Source organism: Xyrauchen texanus, chromosome 15 (assembly GCF_025860055.1).
Source record: "Xyrauchen texanus isolate HMW12.3.18 chromosome 15, RBS_HiC_50CHRs, whole genome shotgun sequence".
Lineage (NCBI taxonomy): Eukaryota > Metazoa > Chordata > Actinopteri > Cypriniformes > Catostomidae > Xyrauchen > Xyrauchen texanus.
The window spans coordinates 18,362,980-18,388,424 of record NC_068290.1 but is presented as its reverse complement, the minus strand read 5'-3'; the positions used below and the strand labels follow the sequence as shown (position 1 = coordinate 18,388,424).

The 25,445-nt window shown below is 35.6% G+C and overlaps 3 protein-coding genes across 6 annotated transcripts; 2 read left to right on the top strand and 1 right to left on the bottom strand.

The window, feature by feature from the left end:
• The first annotated feature begins 740 nt into the window (after nt 1–740).
• On the top strand, nt 741–14,970 carry LOC127655968 (tropomodulin-4-like). Of its 2 annotated transcripts, none has more exons than XM_052144073.1 (10): nt 741–847; nt 5,210–5,372; nt 6,796–6,952; nt 10,288–10,410; nt 13,285–13,377; nt 13,587–13,717; nt 13,852–13,959; nt 14,206–14,349; nt 14,486–14,630; nt 14,731–14,970. In XM_052144073.1, exons 2-10 carry the CDS (start codon nt 5,265–5,267, stop codon nt 14,751–14,753), a joined length of 1,032 nt encoding a protein of 343 aa, XP_052000033.1. In that variant the 5' UTR covers nt 741–847; nt 5,210–5,264; the 3' UTR covers nt 14,754–14,970. The 2 variants fall into 2 exon arrangements, with proteins under 2 accessions (XP_052000033.1, XP_052000034.1); XM_052144074.1 differs by lacking the exon at nt 741–847 and adding an exon at nt 3,136–3,154.
• Nucleotides 14,971–15,333: 363 nt separating this feature from the next.
• Nucleotides 15,334–21,695, bottom strand: scnm1 (sodium channel modifier 1). The gene is made up of 8 exons (XM_052144075.1): nt 21,536–21,695; nt 21,035–21,105; nt 20,818–20,906; nt 18,372–18,466; nt 17,876–17,976; nt 17,580–17,716; nt 17,357–17,492; nt 15,334–16,446 (listed from the first exon to the last, which is right to left on the bottom strand). Exons 1-8 carry the CDS (start codon nt 21,584–21,586, stop codon nt 16,335–16,337), a joined length of 792 nt encoding a protein of 263 aa, XP_052000035.1. The 5' UTR covers nt 21,587–21,695; the 3' UTR covers nt 15,334–16,334.
• Nucleotides 21,696–23,168: 1,473 nt separating this feature from the next.
• Nucleotides 23,169–24,748, top strand: LOC127656467 (lysM and putative peptidoglycan-binding domain-containing protein 1-like). Of its 3 annotated transcripts, none has more exons than XM_052144809.1 (4): nt 23,169–23,502; nt 23,637–23,857; nt 24,010–24,314; nt 24,587–24,748. In XM_052144809.1, the coding sequence occupies exons 2-4, from the start codon at nt 23,687–23,689 to the stop codon at nt 24,732–24,734; spliced, it is 624 nt and encodes a 207-aa protein (XP_052000769.1). In that variant the 5' UTR covers nt 23,169–23,502; nt 23,637–23,686; the 3' UTR covers nt 24,735–24,748. The 3 variants fall into 3 exon arrangements, with proteins under 3 accessions (XP_052000769.1, XP_052000768.1, XP_052000767.1); XM_052144808.1 differs by having other exon boundaries at nt 23,617–23,857; XM_052144807.1 differs by having other exon boundaries at nt 23,169–23,857.
• Nucleotides 24,749–25,445: the final 697 nt, after the last annotated feature.

Below are 25,445 nucleotides of genomic sequence, written 5' to 3'. Positions count from 1 at the left end.
ATATATATATATATATAATAGTATTCAAAATAGCATTGTAGATCACTATTATTTGATCTTACAAATATTTTACAAGGTTCCAGATTTGATTAATCAACAGTATTGCTTATTTTGGAGGAATCAATATTACTAATGCTAATTACTATTACTAATGATATGCATCTAATAATGAATATGTCCAACTTTTTACATTAAAGTTATGAACAGAGATAGCTGATGTCAGCCTTCAAATACATCAAAACTACTGATTGAGTGAGGGTCTCTCTGCCTTGCAATACCACCACTATACACTAGAGGACACATTCACCTACCAAAATCTGACAAGTTTATCAAGTAAACCTGGGCTACCAAAAGGGGGGGGGTCGGGAGGGTCAGGACCCCCCATCTGAGGGTTGTCCCCCCCTAAAATATCATAAAAATATGTGTATTGTAAATAATATAATGATATATTCTTAAAATAATTGTTTAAGAAATAAAATAATACAAACGCAAACGGGGCAACAACAAAAAACCCCTTCAAAAATTGCTCTTGAGAATTGTTATGTTTATTGTCCCCCCCCCCCCAACATTTTTATGAAATTCTCGCTCCTGCAGGTGCCCTCTTGGCACTCCAAGCCTCTCTCTATTTGATTCAGTCACTACTCACTTAAAGCCAAAATACTGAAATGCTGACCTTGTGAATAGTTGTAGTATCCCTGTCTCAGCACAGCCCAGAATGAAGGCTGGCTAATACGAGAGGAGGGGTAAAGGGGGCAAATACCAGTGAGGGAGGGAGAGGGGTGATTCTCTGATTTCAAACATAGGGTTGCTGTGCAGAAGATCCCAGCAGCTCTGACACTTACTGAGGGTAGGAAGCACACAACCTCTCTTTCTGTAATCTGTCTCTCTGTGTGTCTTTTAGGGCCTGTATCATTTGTTATGATATGGACATAATATTGACTATTATTATGTGTAATTTATGTGCATTATGCACTTTGATTAATTGTATTTTTACTGACTATTTAAATGAGAATATAATGTGGTTAGGTTTGAATTCATCAAGTGTAAAATGCTCTTATTATTGCAGTCAGCTGCTGATTGCATTATTTATGAATTGCTGATTATGCTGAAACAATCAATTTGTGTAGTTAATAGATGGGAACCCAATAATGTAAAGCATTAGGAGTATAGTCAGGGTTGGGAGGGTTACTTTTGAAATGTATTCCACTACAGATTACAGAATACATGATGTAAAATGTAATTTGTAATGTAATCTGTTAGATTACTCAAGGTCAGTAATGTATTCTAAATACTTTGGATAAAAACTCTGCCAGTACTGTAAGACAAAATACACATGTTAAAAATACATTCTCTAAAAAACCTAACCTAACCTAAACCTTATGCATTGTTGTTTCTAAAACAAAATAAATCAAATGTATCTTGTTTTAAGGATTTTTAGACATTTTATTACAGGAAAACAATACAGAAATTATTATGAAGAATATGATTTTTGCCCTAATATCAAAGGTCTTACTAGAAAAAAATAAATTATGATCTAATGTGAATTTTCTTGATAAAAAATATGATGGTGCCTTGTAACATGTGCATGTAAAATGGATAGAAATAGCATTTTAGCCTTGTGTAAAGCTGACAATTTACACAAGGTTTATTTCTATTTCTTTTGCTCCAAGCTGACTTCAAACTCATCATAAGAAAGTGTTGGATCGCATAGGACTAAATAGTAAATTAAACAAATGACTATAAAATGCAAAGTAATCTCTTCAGTAATCAAAAAACTTTTTGAATTTACTGTTTTCTAATTAACAATGATTTAAATTGTAATTTTAGTGGAATACATTTACTTACATTTTGTATTTTAAATACGCAACATTCAGTTTCTCCCCAACCCTGAGTACAGTTATTATATTGTTTAGATAAAAGCTAGAGTTGGTATTAGAATAAAAATTTTGGATTAGAGTTTAACATTAGGCTTTATGGCAAACAGTGAGACGGTGGAAGTTTTGCATGATATCCCCACTGGAGATGCCTTTGATTAGTTTCTGAAGTTTATGGATTATGTCCAATTTGGGGCCTTAAGCAGGTTTAATCATATCTTTCTTTTTGAAGAAAATACCAAGAATTAAATGTTGATTTGTGAACATGCTGACTCTTATCCCTCAGAGAGATATATTGTTATTAGGCATGATATTGTATATTACAGCCAGATATTCTGTCTTTGCTTGCATTGGCTATGAGTGTTACTGTGTACAGTAATGCAGTTTTGCAGACAGTTGGAAGAAGCTGACTTGTGAATATAACATTAATATGGGGTTGATTTGGAATTTTACACTTGGGCGGTGAGACTTGAATTTAACCCACAAATATTGTGAAATCTTAAGAGCTGCAGGTCAACTCTAGCTATTCTCTGATCTGCCACAGTGAGTTTACCCAAATATAAATAAAGTAGTCTTTTTAGTCTTTCTTGAGAGTACTGACCTCTACAGACAACTTGTCAGAATCATATTCAGGGTTTGTTGAATATGAGTCTGTTGTATCTGACTTGTCAGTGTCAATATTAATTCTGTGCAATACCAAAGTGGAATTGGGATTCTGAAACCCAACCAAAAGTTTTGTCATATGGTCGATAATAACAGCTTGACTTCCAAAAAGAAAGTAGTGAGCAGGGTCAGGTTGCTTTTGAAAATGCATTCTGTTTTATTCTGAAGTGAAGGTCAGATTGTAAGATATTTATCTTGTCTTACAAGAAGCAACAAGTAGAAACAAGTAAGGAATGGGAGTTCAGCTTGTAAACATTATTATTTTATTTAATAACTTGCACATTTTAATACTAATTATGATTTTGACATTTTACTAATTATTTTTGGACCTGGTCAATAAACACAAGTCATTTCAACAGAACTCCAAAAAGTTATGTTTGCAAAATATCAAAGTCTAGAAAGATTACTAAGAAGTGACTAATTATGAAGTACAATTATAAGTATAATGATGATTCTTTTTTCTGTTTTTAATAATGAACGAAAATACATTTGTTTAAAGAAATCTCATTTTGGAAATGTCATGTATTGGCTGCTGCCTTGCAAGAGTGGACTATCAAGGATTCCACGTTGAAGGACTAATTTAAAAGACCCTCTTCAAAGCCAGCTAGGCTGAACAGGTGACACTCAACAAATAATTTTTTTTAGAGTTGTGTTGATGTCGCTTGGGAGTTGTGAGAACAGGTGTGCAAAACAGACCGACAGCCGCTCTTTCCTGGGATATGTGCATGACACAAAAAGAAGTCACCTGGCTAGTGGAACATCTGCTTTGGTGTATATATTTATTGTAATATTGAAGAAACAAACTTGTTAATGGCTATTTATAATCCCTGAGCCATCAATCTTTTTGACCGACAAGTTCCTGAAAGACCAGTGTAAGCTTCGTCCATTTCTGAGAACAAGGTCAGTTAGGAGTGGGTCCTTATAAAACTCACTGGAATAATGGGAGATATTTTTGTGATAATCAGTTAATGTTATTCCTTTTTGTTAAAGAACTGAGACTTGTTTAGCAATTGTGTGGCTCATTACAAAATCAAAGGTGCTGTAAGTGATTTTAGCATTCTAGAATTTCCAAAAGCTAAGCTGTTGGATTAGCCATGTCCTGTCTTTCCTAAACACCGCACTCCAAAAATACAAATAAGCCCGAGACTAAAATCGAGCAGTAACAGTTGTTAAAAACAACAGAAGCAAAATAGCACCCTCAACTGACAACTGTTATGAGCAACATGGCATAAAATTGGCATTAAGCCTCAATAATTTGCTGCAGCTAGAATACTACAAGAATGCACAAAATGATTGTCAGGCAGAAAGTGTTTGCTGTTTACAGAGTGTAGAGCGGTCACAGATACGACACTTATGTCATTCATATATTTCAGGGATTAGCAAATTGTTGTGCATACCTTTCCATGAAAAAAAATCACTTATAGCACCTTTAAATGCACCAGCTAAGGACAGTTGGAGCAACAAAATCTGCAAACAATGTGTGCTCAAAGATAGTCTTGAAATGGATAAGGTTTTGTCTGTGATGATCATAATGGTTCTAGACACAGTAAATCTGCTGTACCACATGATCTTGTGATGGCTTTATTGATGTCTACAATCTTGAGCTAGAATTTTTTTTCTGTCTTTAGCTCTCTGATCCTGTTTGTGTCACTGGCTTAACAAATTAGAGCCACACTACCCTGGTTGTAGACCCTCTAATAGGTCCAGCCTGACAAAGCAACATTGGCTTGGCCAATGGTATGAGTTTAGAGGCAAGACTATCTGCTTGTACAACCAATTGACGAAAGGGGAGTTTTCTGGAATATGTCATTATTTTTGGATATTCCAATGGTGAAGCTAATGCCACAGAAATTACACACTTCAGCTTTAATGTTCCTATAGAACCACATTGGCTCTAAAGACAATATTTCCAACATGTAGTTTCTCACATATGGATGTGCCATCATCTGTTACACAAAATGTGTTAGGAGGTATTGTCTGTAGTTGCAGATCCAGTTTGGGTGTGGGGTCTGAAACTAGCCCATGATATCAGTTTGCTTCACAGGCGGGCTGGGCCACCTAGACAAGGGATAGCCAGTGACTCTTCAGCTCTAACCTTCTCCTTACTGCAACCCAAAACCCAAGTTTAATTCAGAAACTAAAAATAACCAAGATTCTCTCCATCTGCCTTGAAATAACAGAAGTAGGGAGTACCTTTGAAATGTCCAGTATGATCATTTGGTGCTTCTACTGTAACCAGACCATGTCAGAAGGGCCCACCTAGTTTCTCTAAATACACAGTACCCTCAGAACCCTAAATGTTTGTCCTGTAAACAAATGCTAGCCTTGTTCTTTTAATTCAGTTGGGCTTTGTGGCATTTAACAATGTAAGCAGTTCCCTATCATGCCCTTTCAGTGCTGGCTCTTTTAGCTGGACTGAAAGTGACTTAGACTGGAAAGCAGGTTTTACCATTCATTCTGAACTTCTACAGAAAGCTTTGGGCAACGAAATAAAACAACAAGTCATTATTGTGGGTTTTGCAAGCCAAATATAATCTTAATGCAAACTTTCCTTCTTTTGCATTCTGAAAATGTCGGTTTTGTTTTCTTGTGCTATTGAATTGCATTGTAATTGAAGACTGTATTTGGCTCACTCATCTATTTCTCACTTTTTTTGTATCTTTCTGCCTCAGGGCTCGCTGTCTCTGGGCTAGCTGTGTGAAGTGAGAGTACCACCAAGCAGCCAGCATGTCGAAGAGCGATCCTCGAGACATTGACGAGGATGCCATCCTCAGGGGCCTCAGTGCTGAGGAGTTGGATCTGCTGGAGTGTGAACTGCAGGAAATGGACCCAGAGGTACAATACTGTAGATACTATAGAGCTGTTGAGGTTGTAGTCCAAAAACCCAGAAGAGAATTCCCCATGGGTACCATTTGGATTTTCCTATAGGGGTTTTATAATGGGGGTTTTCAATTTATGAGTAAACTAAGGTCTGTGGTAAACATTACTTCATGATACGTGGACGTTTTTGTTCTACAGCATAAATAATACACTTTCACACCTCAAAAATGAATTTTGAAGCCAAACTGAATTGCATACTTTTTTCAAAAAACACACGGCAGCTTCAAAATTCATGTTACAGCTGAACAGCGCTATACTGCCATTTCAACATACAGTTGCATTTTTGAGTGTTACAGTGAATAAAAACAAGTTCCATCCTTAAAAAAAATATCTTGTTGAATATCTTGTTTCACACTGAAATACCTCACATTATAGAAGTGGTTGTGAATGCTGTTATGTGTTGACTTCATTTTAACTAGGTAACCTATTAGTAGAGCTGATGTGTTTTTTTTTTTTTTTTTTCAATGTTAAAATTCTTTCCCATGTCCCAGACAGCTGTTCAGAACTCTTGGGGGTCCCCTTAACCCACATAGTGCATAGTGTATGGTAGAGCTATAAATAACAATTACAAAAACAATCATTGTTGTGTATTTAAAGATATTGAGAGAGGGCCCACTTATCACAGGTACAGCAAAATAGATGGACAAAGAGATTTTTCCACATAGTATCCATGGAAAAAAAACATACCAACTGTTTGATTAGCGAGCTAACATGTAGCGCTAGATAATTACCAGCAAAACTATGTGCATATTAAATGTATGCAGTTTAATTAACCCCTAGTGATGGTTTAGTTCTAAAATAAACAATTATTTTATGTCAGTAATTTAGGTGTACCAACAATCATAAATCAACAATGTTGCATGAATTCTAGTATTGAAAAAAATAAAACTGACACAAGTATAGGTGAACCATTTGTAAGTTAATTCCCCCAAAAAGTGTAATCTTTTGGTTCTGTGGTGCTTTCAAATATTCCTCTGTTTAATTGAGTGGCCTGTCCAGCTTGATACAGCAACGTTGGCTCAACCATTGGTGTGAGTTTGGGGCGGGACTATCATATTTTACAACAAAAGAAAGATGAGAAGAGTTTCCTGAAATATGTTTGAAAACAGCAATATAATTGAAATTCTGTTTGGTGACACTAGTGACACAGAAATTGCACACTGAAAATGTGCTTTAAATGGACCTTTAATGTTCATAAGCAAATACACATTTTGGAAACAGTTACTAAATTGACATTTTGTATGCTTTGCCTTTGGTTGTTAGCTATACTGTATCACAACATTTAATAGGGAATTGCCTTTAGCAGTAACAATCATTTGTGTTTCACTGAGCACATTTATTAAATTGACATATAATGCTCTTGCCCTTTGTATTTCAGAACGCCATGCTCCCAGCTGGGTTCCGCCAGCGTGACCATACAAAGAAAAGTCCTACAGGCCCCTTCGATCGCTTCGCCCTAATGGATTACCTAGAGAAGGAGGCCATAGAACACAAGGACAGAGATGACCTGGTGCCTTTTACAGGCGAAAAGAGAGGTACCACAGGCACACAGTCCCATTTTACTTCAATTAACATTATCATTTGGTTGATTTATTGAAAAACAGACATTAAATTTGATTAATGAGCTGGCAACTGGATATCTTTGCTGTTTCTTTTAGTGTTGGGTTCGAGTTAGAGTCAAGTCCGAGTCTTTAAACAATCAAGTCTGAGTCAAGTCTGAGTCCAAAAGAGGCAGAGTCAGACTCAAGACCGAGTCTGAGCCGAGTCTGAATTAATCTGTTCAAGAATCTGAATTAAAATTGTAACTGTAAACTCAACATAAATATTTTAAACTTATTTTACCCTTATCAACTAAGAAAAACAATTTGTCAATATAAATGCAAAAATACAATTATTAGTATCCTGCTGAACAAATTTAAAAGTGGTTTCAGAATGAAAGTATATGCTTTAGCTGTGTGAAGGCAAAAATATCCTTCAACACATTTATTATTGCGTTCTGTTGACATTTTCAATTATTAGTTGCTTTTCCCCTCCACACAAACATACACCAAAGAAAGTGAAAGCTGCGCTAGTCATTAAAACCAGAGTTATTATTATTTAGAATGTTTATTTAGTTTTTATTTCTACTTCATCTTCAATTTGTCCATTCAATTAAGTTTACTTTTATCTAACATTATGGATTAAATACATTTAATAAATGGTAATATTAAAATATTTAATAATACCCATAAAATTTAATGGAAAAACAACATACAATAAATACAGAAAGATCAAATAAAAATATATTTATATACTACAGTACTACACTTCACACTTTTCAGTCCTCCTGCTGTGTCCAGGTGTAGCCTACATCCCTAAGGTCAAGATCAAACTCACTTTGGGCTGACGTTTAATTCTTTTCACATTATATTAAGGATGGATAATAGGTGAATAGAGACTTATCCCCTCACTTGTGTTCTTCATTGTATTTTCTGACTTTTTTGCAATTGAAACACAAGTGCCAGCTTTACAGGTAACACACAAAGTTTGTGCTACAAATATGTGATGAGCTGAGTTGTACAATTTCCATCATGGTTTATTTCATTCATCATACTAGTTTAAATGTCCCTGATACAATCCTGATTTTGTCTCGATACATTTTCAGTTAGAAATTACTTTGCGTAGTAAGCATGAGTCTGATAAAACGTGTTCTATTTAATCATTTGCAGAGTTGGGGAACAATTTTTAAAGTGTACTTACGTTATTGATATTTCTGGATGAGAGAAGCAGAGCACGTCTGGCAAATGGCGATGTCTTTCCCGCACACACATACAGCACGGGCTCGTGGACGAAAGTGTTCAAAAAATACTTTGAAAGAGTGTGTGCTGCTGCTCTCAGCCAGAATAATCACACGTGAGGACATACACATATGAAAACTGATGCATAGTATCAAATACACAGAATGTATGATAGTAATAGAGAGCACATCAATATGAAAACCAAGACAAATCCCAGACATTTAGAGGTAATTTTTAAATCCCTGCCAGATGCTTTTTTCAGGTCTGAAAAAGAGGACATGTCTGGGGAATTGAGGATGTATGGTCAACCTGTTATATAATTTTTGTTTGTTTGTTTGTTTGTTTTCATTGCATCACAAAAGCCATGTACTCAGCTGGACTCTGAATAAAATACAAAGTCCGAAAGGCTCGAGTCCGAGTGAAGTACAAGTAAAAATGCATCCGAGTCCGTGACAAGTCCAAGTCCATTAAAATTGGACTTGTGACTCAGACTCGTGTCCGAACTCGAGCACATTTACTGTGTTGACTTATTACCTATTGAAACAGGAAGATTGAATGGGACATATCCAAACAAAATAAAAATAAAAAAATAGCCAATAGACTTTCATTACATCACAGCCATGAACCATGATTTGCTATTTGCAGGTCTGTTGCAGGGGGAGGAACAACCTAATTCTAGAAAGCATTTGATTGGATCAATATATGTGTAAAATGAGTCATCAGTTATTTTGGTCTGTTTTAAAATGTGTACACTGGTGGCCAAAAGTTTGGAATAATGTACAGATTTAGCTGTTTCTGAAGGAAATCGGTACTTTAATTCACCAAAGTGGCATTCAACTGATCACAAAATATAATAAGGACATTACTGATGTAAAAAACAGCACCATCACTCCAACACCTTATTCTTGAGTAATCATGCTAAATTGCTAAATTGGTACTAGAAAATAATTTTCCATAATATCAAACACATTTGAAAGCTATTTGGTTTGTTAAATGAAGCTTCACATTGTCTTTGTCTTTGTGTTTGTTTTTGAGTTGCCACAGTATGCAATAGACTGGCATATCTTAAGGTCAATATTAGGTCAAAAATGGCAAAAAAGAAACAGCTTTCTCTAGAAACTCGTCAGTCAATTATTGTTATGAGGAATGAAGGTTATACAATGCTTGAAATTGCCAAAAACTGATGAGTTCATACAAAAGTGTACATTACAGTCTTCAAAGACAAAGGACAACTGACTCTAACAAGGACAGAAAGAGATGTGGAAGGCCAGATGTACAACTAAACAAGAGTATAAGTACATCAGAGTCTCTAGTTTGAGAAATAGACGCCTCACATGTCCTCAGCTGATAGCTTCATTGAATTTTACCTGCTCAACACCAGTTTCATGTACAACAGTAAAGAGAAGACTTAGGGGTGCAGGCCTTATTGGGAAGAATTGCAAAGAAAAAAACACTTTTTAAACAGAAAAACAAAAAGTTTAGAGTGGGCAAAGAAACACAGACATTGGATAAGAGTGTTATGGATCTTAACACCGTTGAGCTTTTGTGGGATCAGCTAGACTGTAAGGTGCGTGAGAAGTGCCCGACAAGACAGCCACATCTATGGCAAGTGCAACAGGAACCGTGGGGTGAAATGTCACATGAGCATCTGGACAAACTGACAGCTAGAATGCCAAGGATCTGCAAAGCTTTCATTGATGCACATGGAGGATTTGTTGATGAAAACTCGTTGAAGTAGTTTAAGTTCTAATAGTAATTTTTCATGTTATTAATGTCCTGACTATATATTGTGATCAATTGAATGTCACTTTGGTGAATAAAAGTACCAATTTCTTTCCATAAGTTCAAAATCTGTACATTATTCCAAAACTTTGGCCACCAGTGTGTGTTTTAAAATGTGTATGTCAGCTAGAAGTTAATTTTGTCAATGTTTAGGAGTACACTAGCATATAGATGACTTGACTATTTTCTGTACAGCTGCTTTGAAACAATTTGTGTTGTCAAAAGTGCTCTACAAATAAAACAGACTAGACTTTGTGGCACTGTGACTTATGTGGGCACTGTAACAATCTCTCTCTCACTGCTTTCCGTAGGTAAAACATTTGTTCCTAAACGTGGTGCAGGACAAATCCCTAAGGAGGAACAGATCACTTTGGAACCTGAGCTTGAGGAGGCACTGAGGAATGCAACAGATGCTGAAATGTGTGACATTGCAGGTGGGCATGAAGCAGTAACATTTACTGAGGTTAAGATAACATTTCAGCTCTGTATCTGCTGTTTCAATTCACATGATATAAAATAGTTAATAACATCTAGTCCAAAGACTGGTGTGCTCTAAAGACATGCTCTTCTCACAACTCTCCTAACACTAATCCTCACTTTATAACTTGTAATGTCCTTTAATGGCTCTGACCATAATTTTTATCCTTGATTTAGGACTAATCACGTATTTACTACTGTTAACAGTTGATCACAAAATCCCCTGCACAACAGCTGTCAATCAAACCCAAAGACCTTTCTGATTTTATCTGCTCTATTTGTGTTCAACAATCAGTGTCTCATATGGCAACATTTCAATACATTTCATAGAAGCAGCCCAGATGACTTCATATGTGGATTCATGTACTGTGTAGGTCAAATCCCACTCATGCATCGAATTATACCACACAGTATCTATTTCTCCAAGCTCAGCAGTTCACCAAAATAAGATCACCAAGGGCCAACTAGTCAACATGAGCAAAGACGAAGAGAAAGTGTGTGTGCTTGTATGTTGGGTTTGATGCCGAATGGTGTGTAGGCCAGAGACACTGCAAAAATACAAACAACAAAAAGCATGTTGACAGCATCTGACAAAGCACGAAACTCAGATGCCGTACTGTGGCCATATAAATGCAACACGAGGGACACATAATTCATATCCTCCCTGTCATTCTTTGTGAATTGAGAATGTGCCTATATTGACTTACTTATCTTTGCTGGACATGGATTACCTGTAAATTAGCTTTATATTACTCCATATACACCATATATGGTGAAAAATGAAATTCCATTTAAAAGGACAGTACCTGTAATTTTACTGTAAATTACTGTTTTTTTAAGGAAAAAGGTATGATTTTCTTCTCATTTATATATATAAAAAAATATAAAAAGAATTTCATTTATTATTTATATATTTTTAATGAGACAACACATGTACTCTTACAGAAAAATATTGTTATAATCATGTTTTTTGTAATAAAATAGAAAAAGGTACCCAGAATTTCCTGTGTAATGCATCACATTTGATTCTTTTTTATTTAAATAGTCATATGTTGTATTATTTTTGTTATCGGTTATGCACATTGTGGTGTTTTATGTTCCATTTATATGTTGTTTTGTGAATGTGTACCACAATAATTTATTGGCATGTGTTTCTCTGATGTTTTTAACACTGCTCTGTCCAGTACAGGTTTATTGGCCATGGTTCATGGATTTTTACAATTTCATAATTTTTGCAGTGTAGCTTTTTTGTTTTCCAATCAATATTCAAGCAATACAACAGATCAAATGTTGCGATCCATCTGTGCCTCCTGCACTAATTACAGAACCCTCAGAAAGTAACATAGTAAAGTGATGGTAATTGGGTCTGACTGTCCTTGAGCTGTTCATTTAAAACTACAGTTGGAACACTTCATAAACAGCCTTTCCCTCTAAGCACATTTAAAGCTTTTGTCTTGATGTAGCACACACGTGTGTTTTGGAGCATATCACTGGGTGCAGATTACCCAGCAAAGCCCTCTTTCAGAACAGTTTTATCACTGGAACACATCCAGTTCAGGATTAAACTGTCAGTGGGGTCTGCCACTCTGCCGTTGCTATTTTTACGGATGAATCCACTTTTGCTGAGCTGCTGGGCAGCTAAGTGGAAATTGAACCGATACAGATTGTCTAATTGATCCTAAATTGTGCTGGAGGTTTAAATATAGTTAATGTAAGTAAGAGGGATATTTAGAGCATTGAGTGCTATTCAGAGGTGCTGTCTGATCTAGAGCATTTGTCTTGCCCAAGTGTTATTTTTTTATATGTCTTTTCTGCTAGTGTCCTATGCCAGTCCAGTCCAATAGAGCTGTTCACCATGATGTCAATTTGTATGCAAACCCGAAAGGCCAATTCGCCATGGGTTCCCTCAGGAATTTCCCATTGGTTTTTAGAAGTACAAGCAAAATAAGATCTGTGGTTAAAATTACATGACGGGACATGTATGCTTTGTTCCAGAACTTATATTATACAGTCATTCCTCAATCGTGGATTTTGAAGCCGTTGTGTCTTTTAAAAGTGCATGCTGCTAACATGTTGCTAAAGAAGGACTACAACAGTCTTTCATTTTGTAAGGCACTTAGCTCACATGCTGATAGTAGTTGTAGTCCTTAATTAGCATTGTGATAGCAATATGCATTTTTTAAAAACACAGTAGCTTCAAAATTAACTTTTGAGGTTAACTGTGTGTAATTTATGTTCTAGAACAAAACTTAAAATCTCTTCAAGTTATTCTTACCACAGGCATTATTTATTTATAAATCTGAACATCCATTATAAAAAACCCACAGGAAATTCCTGATGGAACCCATGGCTCCAAAATGCTAATTGTCTTCAGGGTTTTTAGGAGGAAGTTTTTAATGGTGGGGCTTCCTTGTGAACTAGCGCCACCTGCTGTGCATCTGCAGCCATATAGATAAAAAAAAAAAACACATCTATTCAGATCACTGCAGCAAGCCCAGTTTACATTATTTGTGCCAGTATTGCTCACAAGCTACACATGATTATTAAATAAAATAAGAAAATAAACTTTTCAATAAAAGTATTATTACTATTCATTTAAAAGGCAAAACTTTGCAATAAGGTTGTATACATTAACGTCAGTTAACTAAATAGTTCACATGAGCTTGCAAAGAACAATACCTTTGTGATACCTAAATATTATAAATAAACGAAATATTAATTTATAATAATGTCAATACATAACTTTTATTTATACTGCAATAAAGTCCCATACTTACAGTCCCAATGTATGAGATGTTTAAATGATTAACTAATTGCTTGATTCTTCACAGCCATCCTGGGGATGTACACACTCATGAGCAACAAGCAGTATTATGATGCCCTGAACACCACTGGCTCGATTGCCAACACAGAAGGCATCAACAGTATGTATGCATCAATATATAGCTATACTGTATATTTACACAATAAAATGGACACATAACATGAGGTCAATTGTATTTATTGTCAATGTTAAATAGTTAGTAGTGACACTCCTGAACTAGCCCAAATCCTCAAACACGGTCACTTGTATTGAATCATAAACAGAAACTATATAAATCTCTATCCCATAAGCAGGTCTATTCTCTTTTAGGTGTGGTGAAACCAGATGTGTATAAGGAATATCCTGATGAACTGCCAAATGACACCGATGTGGAGGACACTCTTTGCTGCATCCAGCAAAATGACAACAGGTTGACAGAGGTTAACTTGAACAACATCCCGGTAAGAATGTTAACTGTACTGATACCTCTAACAGTAAGAATAGAACAAGTAGACAACATGGCAGCATTACTATAGATTTAGGATTGCTTCATCAATTCAACAGTGATAGTAATAACGGTTTTGTGTTGCTGTAGGACATTCCCATCCCAACTCTGAAAGAGATTTTTGAAGCCATGAAGCATAACACACACGTGGTGAGCCTCAGCATTGCTGGGACACGCAGTAATGATCCTGTGGCCTATGTAAGTACTGAAGTGTGCTGCCTTGTCTCGGCTTTTGGCATTGATTCATTCACTCAGAGATATTTAGATCTAAATATAAAGTAAATAAATATATTTTACTAATTTAAACTTTAAAACCCTTATGTGATTTTCATCCTGTTGCAAATTCTTAATGAAATTATTGCTCATTATTCTGTTTATATTATGGAAGACTTTGGAATGCTGATGTTAACCTCTTGTTTCTCTTGCTCTGTTCTTGTGGGTCAGGCTGTAGCTGAGATGTTACAAACTAACACAACCCTGCAGATGCTCAACATTGAGTCTAATTTCATTACTGCACAAGGCATGATGGGCATCATCAAGGCACTGGGTGAGAACTCCACCCTGACCGAGATTAAGATCGATAACCAAGTAAGAGACTAAAACACTCACTTCCAACTCCTAGCCAAAATATATGATGTGCTGGAAAGAGGTGTAAAATAACAAAATAACTATTTTGTTTAACTCTGAAAATAACTTGCATTTAATGTCACGTGTGTTCTTGTAGAGACAGAAACTGGGTGATTCAGTTGAGATGGAGATTGCATCCATGTTGGAGAACAACCCCAGCATCATCAAGTTTGGCTATCACTTCACTCAGCAGGGTCCACGGGCAAGAGCTGCCATAGCCATCACCAGAAACAACGACGTTCGTAAGTGTACTCATATTGCTCTCATCAAAAACAGGAACATTATTTCATTCACTTACAGCTGCAATGAACTTGATATTTGTCACATTTTTCCCATGTTCAGTTCGTCAGCAGAGAGTAAGATGAAAAGAGGACAGAGTTATTCATCTCAGTGGAATCGAAGGTCTCGATCTAATGTGATGTCCCAGACTCCCCATTAACATCCAGGACAAACTCTATCAACGGCCATTGTGGATATCATTATCGCCATCTTGATAAGCATTCATTGCTTTTTGTGGATTTCATCAAATCAAATGCTCTGATCTAATAAACTTGACCTGCTCCTAAATCCCTCTGTTTACAAACTTGACAAAAGGCACTGTGTCATTCAAGCATTTCCTTACAATATGGTGCTCCCAATTGTAAATACTTTAAATAAAATATTTTATTCTATATTGTCAAATCAGATTTTAAAGATTTATTAAATTACAAAAGTGTCATTTAATCCAGGTCTGTTCTACCAAAACAGCGACATAGTCAACAGCGAAGTGTAATAGATGTTAGGCAGAACATTAAGGACTGACAGCCACCTTCAACTTCATTGTAAGGACAGGATATGTAATAAAAGTAAATGGTTACTGAAGTTGTCGGTCCGTAACATTCTGTCTTATGAGTTCCATGGAAGAGGAAATAAAAGTCAGGTTTGGAACAACATGAGGGTGAGTATATGATGAGAGATTTTTCATTTTTGGGAGAACTATCCCTTTAAGACAGCTCTTCTGAACAAAAAGATGTCAACAGACTGACTGTATGAAAACAAACAACTTACTGAGTTTTGATTATATAAATATACAACTATGAAAAACGGTAATAGCTTCGATTATGTGATTAACCTGACCCAAACACAGTTGCACAACTCAAGTGGAACTATTCAATACCCCACTTTTCACCAACCTATTTATACACACAAACCACACAGTCATGAAACTCAGCCTCATGGGTTTGAGTTACAAAGCTCCAAATAAAGCAATTAACCCCTAGATGTTACTTCGGTTTTAAAAAAGACAGTGTGTTAGGTGTTAGACAGTGTATTAGGTGAATTTGCTTAAAAGAACTGCAAGCACTTACTGTAAGTTAACAGATGTTTTTGGGTGTGAGTGCTTGTCATTTCCGTGGCTGATTAAACTTCACAGGTCTACTGCAGTATGTGGAGTCACACTACACCAAGCTCACTCTAATTGCTTTTGGCAAAGGACCCACAGAATGCAGTCATTCCACATTGTGTTCTAGATTTGGAACTGGACCTTTTCAATCATGCAAACAATATTCTGACAATGAAGGCAAAATGATTTGTAAAACTACACCGCATAAGAATCAACAAATGCCTTTTTACTTTGGGGAAGTTAAAACATTATTTACAAAGTATTATGCAAATTATTTTTGCATTTTCTAAAAGAAACCCCCCTCAATTTGGTGGAATTGTTTTTAAATGAGATCCCAGGTACACAATACTTATAAAAACTGCAATGTGCAAGAGGTAAACGTTTTCTAAAATAGTATATAAATTGGGTCACAGAGGCCTAAATGTAAAGATGTCATATGAGAGCTGCGACCATCCAAACGTTCTTGTCATCCTACATGCAGTTTAAATGTAGCCTGTAGCTTATTTGGCAGTGGTTGAATAGTATGGAACATCATCAGTCTTGACAGCTGTTTTAGCAGAATCTGCTATGATGATTCACCGCAAGGAGGCAACAGAGCTGGTTCTTCTTCATCGGAGTCAAACTCGACATTCTCATCTTTTACCCATTTACCACTTCTGTCCTGCAACCACCCGGAACTGGACCAATGGAATAAAAAAGGAGAAAAAGAGAGAAAGATAAAGATGACCAAAATATTATTAGATAAGGAGAATACAGTAATTTAATGATCTCACAGTGAGAATCTAATGTGCAGCTTTGTTTTTTTTATACAGCCTTAGATGTGATGTGTGTGTGTGTGTGTGTTATATACACACACACACTATACTTTCAGTAAATGTAAAGTAATTGAGAGATTTTCAAACTTATATTCATAGAAGTTATGTGATTCAAAATATAACCGACAGATTACATCATTGTGATTTTGAATAATGAATAGACCTTTTTCACATTATGGGTTTTGGAAGGCAGAAGTAAACGTTTGCAGGGTAAACTTCGACAGCAGTGAATGGGAGATCACAGCAAATATTATTTTCACTTACCCATTTGCTCCAAGACCAAAAGAAAAAAAATTCCTATACAAATTGTCTCTAACGTTTCCATTTCCAGAAGTGGAAAAAAATAGAAAGCAGTGGATTAAGACAGTCAGATGGAAGAAGATGACAAATTTAATGTCACTCTCTCAGCAGCTGTAATAGAAACACCCTCATGGCTGTAGTGATTCATTTTTTAAAACCAATAAGATGGAAATACATCATCACGGTCTATGAAAAAGGTCTATTATGACTGATGTTGGTTTTTTTTGCATTTAATCATCAACTGTGTCTCATGACTCATTATGATTATTATGCACAGCTGAGAGAAAACAAGACACACGCTAAAGGAAAGCAGATCTAATGCAGTGTTTCATTTACACAGAACAAAAGTCTAAAACATAATACATTTTTAAGCTATAACACTATTAATTTGCTGTACAAATTTGAGATATATAGTCATGCAAGTGACATAAATCATGGGTAAAGGGAGTCATTGTGTGGAGTGTTGTCATACCTCTTTAATTTAAGGTAGCTTTCCAGTTCCCTACGTCTCTGCTCTGTTAGAGGCTCACATTCAGTGGAGTTCACAGTTTTGGATCCTTTTTTCCTTTTTGTTGTCTCTCCTTTCCCTTCAGTCTGGTCCTGATGGACTACAGATGACAATTACACACTATGCAGGTGACAAATAAAAACAACATGAGACTTGCCTTAAAATTAACTCTATATTTGTGTTGTACCTGTTGTGCTGGTGGCTGATTTTGTGTCAGCAGTTGATGTGCTAATAATAGTAGGTTCATGGTTACATGCTGAGGTGATCTTGTTGACTTGACAATATATGTCCTCTTGGCCATATCCAGAGGATTCAGATCGTTCACTAAAATGACAAAGACATTGATGTTACAATCAATGGGGGAAAAAACAGTGAACAGTAATCAAATAATCTAATATTCAGTCTAGAATGGCTTATTTGAAAAATGTACTGACATATTACAGCAAAGGTAAACCTAAGGACAATTAAATGCCAAAACATTACCTGGCCTTCTTATGACAGCTACTGTATGGAGCAGTTCTGAGTAAGGCATGATGGGTGATTTTACGTGTTTGGGTGAGTAGAGGAGCTGAACTCGATGGTTCCTGAGGACAAGCATAAAATATTGAGTCTATAACCATGCTTTTAATGAGGGTTACAGTGGAGTTGAAACAATTTTTCCCTATTATATCATTAGAATGGCAGCATGATTTGTGAATGTTCCAAAGAGCATTCTGAGTGCTTCAAAATAAGCAAGGAAATCTGTCCATCCATACAAAGGATTTAACATGGTCAATGTCACAAAATTGTTTATTTGATAGTGGCCTAGAAAATGTGCAGAATCTTAAATATTTCTTACCCATTTTATGTCATTACATTTCTTTGTTGTAATTCTTTTAAAACAGAAAACTTTTATTTTCAAGTTTAAATTACATAAATATCAGATTTTCCATGTGGCCTACAGTATGTGTATGTACGTGCCACGATAGCATTCAGTCACCTGATGATCATCTTCTGCTTTGACATAGTCTTGATGCCTTCTTTTATCAATTTCACACTGCAGTTTATTCTTTTTGCCATAAAACCATATCATTCCTAGAAAGAAATAGATTAAGGAAGAATTAAAGGAATATTCCAGGTTCAATACAATTTAAGGCCAATCGATAGCATTTGTGGCATAATGTTGATTACCAAAAAAAAAGAAGGAATAATTGAGGTTACAGTGAGGCACTTACAATGGAAGTGAATGGGGGCCAATTTTGGTGTTGGGTTTAAAGGCAGAAATGTGAATCTCATAAAAAGCACTTACATTCATTATTCTATTAAAACTCATGTATTATTTGAGCTGTAAATTTGTTTAATTCACAATTTTTACCATTGTTTAGGTTTTGTGGACATTACATCGTAAATTGTAAAATTTACTATAACTTTAGACAGAAAAGGTTAGTAAGTGATTTTATCACACTAAAATAATGTTAACACAAATATTGTTTATGTCTTGTGGCTATACTTTTGAAACAGTGAGTATTTTAATGTTTATAGATTAGTCCCATTCACTTCCATTGCACGTGCCTCACTGGAACCCAGATTTGTGCTTTAGGTGGAAGTCAAAATTAATTTTTGTGTAAATCAGGGGTGGAAAGGGGTCAGAGTACTGAAAAAATAATACTCAAGTAAAAATAGTTACTTCTTAAAATTTTTAATTTGAGTTGAGTAAAAATGCCTGTCCTAAAAACTACTCGAGTAATAGTACAAAAGTAGCTATTTTAAAAGAACTCATGAGTAGTGAGTATTGAGTACTGAGTTGTGAAGGCTATGCCCCTTTATAATAAATTATAGGTGTTTTATAGGTGTTTGTGACTGACAAATTTTAAAATACATACTATAAACACTACATTAATCTGATTTTTTAAATTTTTTTTAATAAATGATTACAGAAATGATAAGATATTTTTTTTGCAATATCATAAATGTATGAAACAAATTACATTCAAATCAGTTTATGTGCAGGGTGTAAATTTCCCTTAATGCCAACTGAGAGAGTTACTGTTGCACATAAAACATGTTCAAAACAATGCAAGGAATGCCACAAAAACAAAAAAAAACACACTAAAAAAGCAGGGTCACTTGGCACAATAGAGGCGGTAGAGCAGTTGTTTGGTACAAGGCCACATCAGGCTTTAAAAAATAATGTACACAAAAATGTAAATTATTTCTTTCATCAGCAGAACACAAATTAAGAAGAACATCTCAGCTCTTTTGGTCAATACAATGCAAGTGAATGAGTACCCAACATTTTGAAGCTCCAAAAATCACACAAGGCAGCATAAAGTAGCCTAATACATGTGACTCCAGTGGTTTAATCCATGTGTTCAGAAGATATATGACAGGTTGGGTGAGAAACAGATCAATATTTAAGTCAAATTGTCTAGAAATTCTCCCTGCTCAGTCAATCTCCACATTTTCCTCCTTTTGAGATACAGTGTTCCACATTGATTTAGTTCTTGTATCTTTTAAGACCAGCAATAGTTGTGTTCTCATTCTAATGCATGATGTACAATTTTCTGAAGTTTGTGACTGGTGGAATGTTATGCCTGAAATATTGCTCTACAAAGGTTGACACTTTTCCACCAGGTATTAGAAAAAACATGATAAAGGCCAAGAATAATTATGAATTATTTTATCATCTCTACTTTCCAGGTAATTTATTATACAAATTAACACAATCTCTACATCAGGGGTCGGTATTATAAAAAAATTCAATAAATCAATATTATTAAAAAATATTTTTATTAAAAATGTCACCGTTTTATTCCATTAATACTTTTAGAGCTATTCAGTTATTCAGCCAAAAGTAGTGAGTGGTTTTCTCATTTCCTTGTTATTGTTGTTTGATTAATAGACTTTATATGACACAGCCTACTAGACAGTGCTCAATAATGTACACTTCAAGTCAAACATTTGATATGTCCAACAACATACGTTTACTTTAGACAAAACCGACTGTGTTTACATTAATGCTTCATCAAGACGGGCATTGGCAGAATTATAAAGTGAATTTGATAATGTAGTCGCAAACCCACAATAGCCCATCAATCAAACAGCGTACAGCTACAGACGTCAGGAAATATATACCGGTAGTCAATCTTTCCCAGGACAGGGAAGTAGCAAACACAGACAGTGGGAAAATAGCACATTAAAAGTACAGTTACAGCACTTAAGTATACCATTTTTAAACTACTTAAAGAAAGTACAATTCTTGGGAAAAAGTAGTTAATTACAGTAATGTGAGTATTTGTAATTTGTTATTTTAAACCCCTGGTGGTAATCAATATTATGCCACAAATACCAACGATACAGCTTAACTTGTATAAAACACTGAATATTCCTTTAAATACTGAGTGCCACTTTATACAATGACTGAATAAATATAGACACAATCTCACCTTCAAGGTGCCGCTTTCCCTTCCTGTGTACCGTGAGCATATCAACAGTGTCGAACACAGGACGGTGAGAACACACAGTGCAGGTATATCTGCAGTGAAGGATCAAACAGACACAATATTATTCAGTGAATGGGATAGAAAATACAGCCATACACACTTGAACATGGTAAACAGTCCAACTCTGAAATGTTTTAATCAACCAGCAGTAAAGAATCACCTTCCATTTTTCAATAAAGCAGCTTCATCATCTGGAATGAAGTTAGATAGAAGATCTGCAACACGACGTTTCTTGTTTTAGAAAGACAGAGTAACACAGTGAGACAAAAAAAGGGGCTGTTTGGCTGTGTATGTTGTACACAGGTGATATAATGTTGTTTGAATGTGTTTAAATTAGAATCAGAATTAGCTTTAATGCTCGCTCGCGCTCTCTCTCTCTCTCTCTCTCTCTCTCTCTCTCTCTCTCTCTCTCTCTCTCTCTCACACACACACACACACACACACACACACACACACACACACACACACACACACACACACATTCATAAAATAATATATTTATAGAAAGACACAGACAAAGAATATCACAATTATGTACAGAATATATATATATATATATATATATATATATATATATATATATATATATATATATATATACACACACACACAGATACGTGCGATGGGAATGTATTGTGCACAAGTGAGCATGTTAAAGTACCTTCAGTATATTTAGTTGACTTTGATCATCACCCTCCCTTTTGAAAGACATCTCTGCCGACTTGGACTCTTCTCTTTTTCTACCAGTTTTTTTTTTTTTAATTAAGCTTTTTATTTTGCTGTCATTGATGATCCCACACTTCTAACACAAACAGAGTTTATTTCCTGTTTTACACAGAAGCATTGTGGGGTTGATATAGGCGGGGCCTATCTTAAACTGAATGAGACTCTCGCGAGACTTAGGCTGCCGGGTAATTACCTTACAGAGCCCTTCTACAATGTAGATTCCTCATTCGGCTGGACAATCAGTTTACAGAATACTTGCTGTAAAATGTAATATTTAACGTATCCCGTTAGATTACTCAAGGCCAGTAACATATTCTAAATACTTTGGATTACTTCTTCAACACTGGTAGATGTTTTTTCACTTGTTTTGACTATAAAAAGTCTGCCAGTACTGTTACACATGTTAAAAATACACTCTCTGAAAAACCTAAATATTTGTTTCTAAAACAAGATAAATCAATTTGATCTTGTTTTAAGGATTTTTAGATATTTTTACAGGAATACAAAGATTATTATCAAGAATATGATTTTTGCCCTAATATCAAAGGTCTTATTAGAAATAAAGAAATTATGATCCAATGTGAATTTTGTTGATAAAAAAATATGATGGTGCCTGGTAACATGGGCATGTAAAATGGCTAGAAATAGCATTTTAGCTTAGCGCAAAGCTGACAATCTACACAAGGTTTATTTCTATTTCTTCTGCTCCAAATTTACACCAATCTAACTTCTCTGTCTGCTCGTATGAATACACATCATAAGAAAGTGTTTCACCACTGTTCAAATGCACTTTGGATTGCATCATTTATATGCATTATAAATGTTTTCCATCTGAAAGGACTAAATATTAAATGAAACAAATGACAATAAAATGCAAAGTAATCTCTTCAGTAATCAAAATAATTTTTGAATGTAACTATTCTAATTGCCAATGATTTAAATGTTAACTGTAGTGGAATACAGTAACTTATATTTTGTATTTTTAAATAAGTAACCCCGTTACAAGTATTCTGTTACTCCCCAACCCTGTGTAGATGTCCATAGTCCTGATAGCTTTACGGCTTGAAAGTCCATGCAGTGATTCAAAATAAAGTTTTATTTTGCTTTTGAATTGGAGAAAGGTATCGCGGTCCATAGAAAAAGCAGCTAATAACGTATATACCTGTAAATCCTACGCTATAGACATTCAATGATCAATGGGCGGTAAACTGGCGAGGAGACTAGAGGCCTTTTTTTTATGAAGTATGGAGCTTCAGTGTGTTATAGGCTGCTTTTGGTAAAAGCTCGTCACGTAATGAATTGACCGCCTGTCCGCCAATCTTCAACACGTTTACACTAAACAATACTTTTGGAGTGAACTATGTTGGAGTTTACTACGATAGCTGTTTTTAAGAGAAGCCACGGACAATTTTGCGACAGTTATGTGTCAGTTTATGACTCTCTCTCCATTAATTAGTATAGTATCCGCAAACGGTTACTTACTGTCGTAACGCGTTAGTTGACTGTTACTATCTCTAGCAATAGAGCCTCGGAGGTTGTTATTACGATAATAAAGTAGTCTCTGTTACCTTCAAGACACAGCCCGACGCCATGGCAACATAAGCTAAGCTAATGTGCTTAGAGCTTAGATGTTATACGTTTTTCAGATTGCCTGAATTTAGTACGTTAAGATGTCCTCGTTGGGATTAATTGTTAATGTACGTTTTTATGGCAGTCATTTTTCATTTTGAAAATGCTGCTGTAATATAAGTAAAGTTAGCTAAGTAATTCGCCAAAGTGTTAGAATTGAATGGGTAGTACGGAAGTATAATTTAGTGTTATTTAGCTAATGGTTCAGTTGAGTTAGAAGGCATCATTCTAGTTCGTAATATCGTTCGATGACCAGTTTATGCAAACAGCAGGGTGAGTTCATGACATCTGGGTTATTTCGCGTTGTTGCTGAAATAGGATTGATGTAATACCTGCTATCATTGATTTGACGTATCAAAACATATGTTATTCTCATGAATTCACTAGCCGGAGATGGTGTGTTACAGTTTGCCAGTTGATTATTGGTTTAAGGCTTGATCCCGCATGAGCTCGGGTTATGTCCGCGGATAAAACTCCAACAGGGACTCATGGCCTCCTCCGCGGCCAGCGGACTCGGTCTTACGGCAGTCTCGTGTCCTCACTGTCACCCATTAGACAAAGACGAATTAATCACAATGTTCAGCCCGGTGAGACTTTGCAAGGACTGTCACTGAAGTATGGCGTTTCTGTAAGTAAACAGAAATACGAGGAGTTCTACTGACTTTTTTTTTTTTTTTTTTTTTTTATCTTATCTTGTAGAAAAAGGTTGTAAACTTTCAGATCGATGAATTGTTATTGCATAACAATATAACATAGAATGCAGTTTATTTTGTTTTCTAGATGGAGCAAATCAAAAGGGCAAACAGACTGTACACAAATGATTCAATATTCCTAAAGGAGTCCCTCTTCATCCCTGTGTTGACGGAGTCTGCTTCTTTCAGCAATGGAGTAAAATTGACTGAGGAGACAAGTCCAACACAAACACACACAAAGACTTCTGATGAGACCCATACAAGCCAAACAGACTCTATTTGTCATGAAGAGAATACTGATCTCTCTCCAGTGGAGTACCTGAAAAAGATAGACAGCTTGATCAGTCAGTCCAAACAAGCAGCTGTGAAAACGTGTCAGGAGGGAGAGAAACAGTAAGTTGGTTGAATGGAATTATGACGGCAGTTTTTTTATAATGGCATTACAGGATTCCATTATTTGCATTGTTTGGGAGCTTGTCTGCCATCACTCAAGTGCTTCAAAAGATTCAACAAGAATTCAGTGGAAGTGCCATGACTCATTTGTCTTTGTTTTACTAATACAATGCGTATCAGTCCATTACAAACTCGCTACACCTGTTTATCATTGTTCACCTTCGAAATCAATGAATTGATCACCTAAGCCTTGACTTTGGCTGTGTTTATAGGTTCTCCTCTATGGAACAACTCCATTATGGCAATCTGGCTTCCAGCAAAGCTTCCTCCCAACAGGCAGTACATGGAGCTGTTCCCATTACCATCACCAAACGGACCAGGAATTTAAGGCACAGAGAGGATGAGATCTTTCAGCTCTAATCTAGGTTGCTCATTAAGGCTCTTCTGACTGTTATTTGCAATTTGAGAAAAACTGACCAATTTTAGAGTGCTCACATCTTATTTCATGCCTTTCAATTGTTATCAGTTTACATCTGATGATAGTGATTTATAGTTGTGCTCTTATAAAACTGCTACCAAAAGCTTTAGACATGCACATGTATTAGAACCATACAACACTACAGCCTACTGCTGTTTTTATTTTTATAATGTAGTTAAAGTAATGACAGGAGTGGTGGTTTTGGCACTCGCTTACCACTGCATTTGAGCAATAGAACTGTTCAGGAATTTAGCTTGAACAAATAGTACACTTGCTAATTTATATTTAATACTCTCCCACAAATACATAATATAAGGAAGAGTAAGTTTTAGAAAATTAAATAAGTATTTGTTTTGGGAATGAGCCAATAGATGTCTTTTAGATACAAAATTGTCATACTTGTTAAAGGAATATTCTGGGATAAAATCAAGTCAAGAGCAATTGACTGCATTTGTGGCAAAACGTTGATTACCACAAAAAATGACTTGTCTCCTTTTCTTTAAAAAAAAAGCAAAAATCTAGGTTATAGTGAGGCACTTACAATGGAAGTGAATGCGGCCAATTAAAGGCAGAAATGGGAAGCTTATCATTTTATAAAATTAATTCTTCTAAAACTCATGTATTATTTGTGCTGTAAAGTTGTTTAAATTGTT